We start from the raw sequence: 5,444 nt of genomic DNA on the forward strand, positions 1-5,444 counted from the left end.
CTGCTGAACTGTGCTCTTGCTCTGAGGACACCATGGAAATGTTTGCCTATGCCTGTTTAGGACCCAGACCCTAAATGCAGTAAATCTAGGCTGTGCGTCCTTTATGAATGTAAATGTATTTAATTGACTGCCAACAGTTCACAAAGGTAGCTACAGTGAACCTTTTCAGGGATTTATATAAGGAAAATCACAAGAAGAACCCTGAAGGACAGCAACAATATTTCTGAATTATCAGCTAACTACAAGTTTGGTTTGAGCAAAATGTGTCTTTCTACCAGAAATTCAGCTATACTTGTGCAGGAGTAGCTTCTGCTAAGGTCCATACGAGCAGTGCCCCACGAGCCTGTAAGTTAGGTCAGTCTTCTTTTAGGTAGGATACTTCAGTCGAAATCTTGCCTCTGGATGCTTGTCTTCTCTAGAGGTACCTCACTAACTACACACTCACTCACTATACTGAGCAAACCCTTTTTATGTTTTGTGAATTACATCGCGTCACTTTTGTAGCACGTCCAGAAACATCAGTATTATTTGCTCTGAAAACATGAAAACATAAACATTTCCATGTTTTACATATTTCTTTCCTTCCTATTCATGTAAAAACAACAACAACAAAGTAAAAAGTACAAATTGCAAATGATGCTCAACACAGACAGGCACCAAGTTCTGTTTTGGGCAAAGAGCCATTTACTGAAAGCAAGATTGCCCAGCCCTGCAAACAATACACTTTCAAAGTGTCTTATATCCAAAATATAGTCAAGGCAGTAAACCAGCTGCATTTTCCCAGTGATGTCCGTTACTCCCAGCTAGAATAGTGTTGCAGGCATATTTTGACATGCTGGACTTCACAGGGTGCTTGACAATTTCCAGCCATGGTCCAGAATTTCTGAACAAGCCACTTAGGAACTGTCTTGGAGGAACTCCCTGAAAACTGTAATGTCATCAAGCAATTACAATTTCTTTTGAAATTTTTCACCCCAAAACATCTCAGAAAAATGTAAATTGGTTCTGTATGTCCTCTCCTTGGAAGTGTTCAAGGCCAGGTTGGATGGGGCTTTGAGCAACCTGGTCTAATGGGACGAGTCCCTGCCCATGCAGGGGGTGGATCTAGATGATCTTTCAGGTCCCTTCCAACTCAAACCATTTTATGATTCTACGATCTGTATTTTTGCAGCAAATAACTTTCCATGTACAAATAAAATTACAGGTAGCATTTACCATCCTCCCCACCAAGTCTACAAAACATTCTATGTGAGGTTCAGAAAAATACTTTAATTTTTTTTTTTCCATTAACAGGGTTCCTACATGAATGAGAAAAGCAGTTCATTTGACCTGCACCAATCCTGAGGTCACCAGCCCTTTTGCATGCAGCATGACATTAAAGAGAGTCTGCAGGAACTCCAGTCTTACTTTTCCCACCTCATCACCTGCTCCAACTTGTGTATTTTGCTAGTGCCACTCGTTTTTGAAACTAAGCAGACCAGTGATTACATGCAGCTGCATGTTGGCATGAATAATGCTTTCAGCTTTTGAGCTGAGCATTGTCAGAGCTTTGCTCACAATCCTATGGACTTGTGTGTCATACTGAGTGTGGGTTAACCCTTCTGAGTGCTGTAAGAAATCTGCTGAATGATGTCTGTTTTATAATACTTTTGCTGGTTTTAAAAGCACATAATTTACTGATGGAAGACCAAATTGTGCAGGAAGAGGTCTTTTTATACAGCAAGGTCTGGGCTCTGAGATCCATCTACATTAAGTTAGTATTTGTTTAGGTATGACAGTCATTGTATGGTAACTAAAAATCTTTGTGTTTTGTTTTTTGTTGGTTTTTTTTTTCCCAAAGCATAAGACTGCTGCAAGCAACAGTCTAGATTTAGGTGAACTCATACTGTGACAAACTGAGAATGGCGAAAACACATTTCTTGTCCATAAAAGGACAGATCACACATCCACAGAGGGTAGCTCTGATTTTGCTGTAGTTCCAAACTATGAAGTGGGGACTACTCACTGTTGCTAAAGGGAGTTTTGCTTAGTGTGGGTAGAGGATTCTCCACTAATATTTTTCTTTGCTTTACTAAATAGAAAATTGTTTGCCTTCTTAAGCAGAAAGTGGTGATTTGAAGAAGTGGGAAAAAATCTGTTTAAGAGATCTGATTTCTCTGCAGATTCTTTTGGGAAAAACAGAGTTTCCAGAGCATAACCAGCAGGTTGAGGGAGAGGATCCTTTTCCCTCAGCGAAGCACTGGTGAGACCACACCTGATGTGCTGTGTCCCGTTCTGGGCTCCCCAGCAGAGGAGAGACATGGACATACAGGACCTAATCCATGAAGATGATTAAAGAACTGGGGTATCTGTCATAGGAGGAAAGGCTGAGAAAGCTAGGGCTTTTTAACCTGCAGAACAGAAATACCTGATAGAAAGGAGTAAAAAAGATGGAGCCAGGCTCTTTTCAGAGGTGTCCCAAGAAAGGACAAGAAACAATGGGCCCAGTTTGAGATACAGGAAATAATACTGAAATGTGAGCTGGGTTGTTTTTGTTTTGTTTTGTTTTGTTTTGTTTGTTAGATTGGTTTGGTTTGATGTTCTACTGTGAGGGTGGTGAAACACTGAAACAGGTTGCCTACGAGGGTTGTGGAGTGTCCATCCACGGAGATATTCAAAACCTGACAGGGCACAGCCCTGTACAAGCTGATCTAGTTGACTTTACTTTGAAGAGGGTGATTGGACCAGATGATCTACTGAGGATTCGTCCAACTCTATCTGTTCTGTCTTCTATAACTCTGTGCCTTCATCCCAGAGTGTTAGTGGTCTGAAGAGTAGTGCACATGTTTGTAGCACAGGAGAATCTAGCTCAAGGCTGTTATGAGTCACTTAAAGTAGTACTACAGACAGGGGTTCCCACATGATGTAAGTGCAAATACAAAATACACAGATATCTACAGGGGAAAAAAACATCACCTTAGATGAATACTCACAGTTCTCAATTTCATAAACAGGATAACAGAAAGATTTACCTAGAAATGACAAATGAGCTTCTAGAAGATGCTCAGAAGCTAGAATTACAAGGACACTACAAGAATCCATATAGAGCTGTTCATGGTTAAGTACAGTACAGAGAAAAAGCACATTTTTAGGTCCAGTTTTCAATATCTTGATCTTGAGTCCGTTTTGATCTTTTTTAACAAGAATCTTCAGTTTTGGAGTGGATTAAAGGAAGTCCTCCATCTATCCTTGCAAATTCCTAACTACAATCCATTTTGTTGCAATTCATATAAACATAATGAAGGAACTCACTGAAAACCAAACCAAACCAACAAACCTCACCCCCAAAAAAACCCACAGCACCAATCAGAAAACAAAACCAAAAAACAAACAAACAAAAAAACCCCCAAAAAAACAAAGGAAAAAAAACCACAAATCCCAACTGTGCAAGCAACCAATGTAAAATGATCTGTGCATCCATATGAACTTCTGACTTTTATTGCAGAAGTCTAACTACTGATTTCTGAATTCAAAATACAAGAAACCCCATGTGCTCTTTGCATCCCTTTCCTTCAAGATTTTTTCATTATAGTACCAAAGATAGAAAGAGAAAAAAAGCTATTGAAGCACAGTATTTCCAGTATATGATGACACTCGTAAGATAAAGTTAAACACAAGCCATTGGTTGAATAGGAGTTTAAGAGATCCATGAGATTTCAACAAACAAAAATTGACAACAATAAGCAAAGTCAGAACTTCTTCATTATGCACCATTAGACAATCTGCTAATCTTGCAATTTGAAACGAAAACACTCTGTAAAACAGACTGTGTAGAACTAATTTGGCCTATCTCTGCTGCTGAAAGCTGGAAATACTATCCCAGCTGTTCTGTAGAGAAAGGGCCTAACTGATATATCTGCCACTATATGCAGGAAAAGTGAGGTAATCATGAAAAGTATGAAGTATAGATGACACACTGGAAAAAAATGATGTCATAAGCCACTTACATTCATTAGAAAATACAATGAAAAATTATCTTCAAAGAAACACATGGTCTGTCTGTATCTCTAATGTGCAGACGTAAGACGTTAAATACAAATCCTAATTTTTAAATTCTACGGCATTTAGTAAACTTCCCTATTTAATTGTTTTTATATTGACTCTCTGTTTCTTTGCAGATCTTACAGGTGAACAAGGTGATGTCCATCTTGTTTTATGTGATATTTCTCACTTATCTTCGTGGCATCCAGTCTACCAACATGGATCAAAGGAGTTTGCCAGAAGATTCAATAAATTCCCTTATTATGAAACTCATTCAGGCAGACATTTTGAAAAACAAGCTTTCTAAGCAGATGGTAGATATTAAGGAGAACTATCAAAACACAGTGCAGAAGGCAGACACTCAGCAAGAGATGGGTGGAGACGAAAATGTGAAATCAGACTTCCAGCCAGTTATCTCAATGGATACAGACCTCTTGAGGCAGCAGAAACGCTACAACTCTCCTCGAGTCCTCTTGAGCGACAACACGCCGCTGGAACCGCCGCCACTGTACCTCATGGAGGATTATATTGGGAATTCTGTGGTGGTGAACAGAACGTCCCGGCGGAAAAGGTATGCAGAGCATAAAAGCCACCGAGGGGAATATTCCGTTTGTGACAGTGAAAGTTTATGGGTCACGGACAAATCGTCTGCGATTGACATTAGAGGACACCAGGTAACTGTGCTGGGAGAAATTAAAACAGGCAACTCTCCAGTTAAGCAATACTTTTACGAAACGAGGTGTAAAGAAGCCAAGCCTGTGAAAAACGGCTGCCGTGGCATTGATGACAAGCACTGGAACTCCCAATGCAAGACATCCCAGACATACGTTAGAGCACTGACTTCAGAAAACAACAAACTGGTGGGCTGGAGGTGGATAAGAATAGACACCTCCTGCGTGTGCGCCTTGTCGAGGAAAATAGGAAGAACATAAATCTGCATCTCTTTGCTATATAAATTATTACTTTAAATTATATGATATGCATGTAGCATATAAATGTTTATATTGTTTTATATATTATAAGTTGACCTTATTTATTAAACTTCAGCAAATCTACAGTATATAAGCTTTCTCTCTCAGTAAACAAGAGCAAAGGGTGTGTGCATCTGCTGTGGGCAGCTCCGGGGTTTTTTAGACTATGTTTATGACACTGCTTGTTAGCAGCATACCATAACCTTACTGTAAAATCTGTGTAAAATCAGTATTTTTTCATTCAGTATTGTCAACCCAGCGACTGTCATTTAGTAAACTTGTTAAAAATCAGCTCCATATCAAGAGTTGTGTACATATTTATATTCCTCAAATCAGGACATTAATTGGATGCAGTGTTGACTCCTCACCGCCGAAACAAAAATGGACCAAAATATGTGTTGCAGCCTGCAGTTTATATCAATGCTACAGGCATCAAGTAGCCATAAAATACAA

The 5,444-nt window shown here is 39.3% G+C and overlaps 1 protein-coding gene across 1 annotated transcript in view; it reads left to right on the forward strand.

The window, feature by feature from the left end:
* The window catches only part of NTF3 (neurotrophin 3), a 55,835-nt gene extending 50,848 nt beyond the window's left edge, over nucleotides 1-4,987 (forward strand). Inside the window, exon 2 of the mRNA XM_010004924.1 lies at nucleotides 4,158-4,987. Within this exon, the coding sequence (XP_010003226.1) occupies nucleotides 4,158-4,952 (795 nt within the window). The 3' untranslated portion in view covers nucleotides 4,953-4,987. The remainder of the gene's footprint in view (nucleotides 1-4,157) is intronic.
* Nucleotides 4,988-5,444: the final 457 nt, after the last annotated feature.

This window comes from Chaetura pelagica, unplaced genomic scaffold, assembly GCF_000747805.2.
Source record: "Chaetura pelagica isolate M959 unplaced genomic scaffold, ChaPel_1.0 scaffold429, whole genome shotgun sequence".
NCBI classification, from domain to species: domain Eukaryota; kingdom Metazoa; phylum Chordata; class Aves; order Apodiformes; family Apodidae; genus Chaetura; species Chaetura pelagica.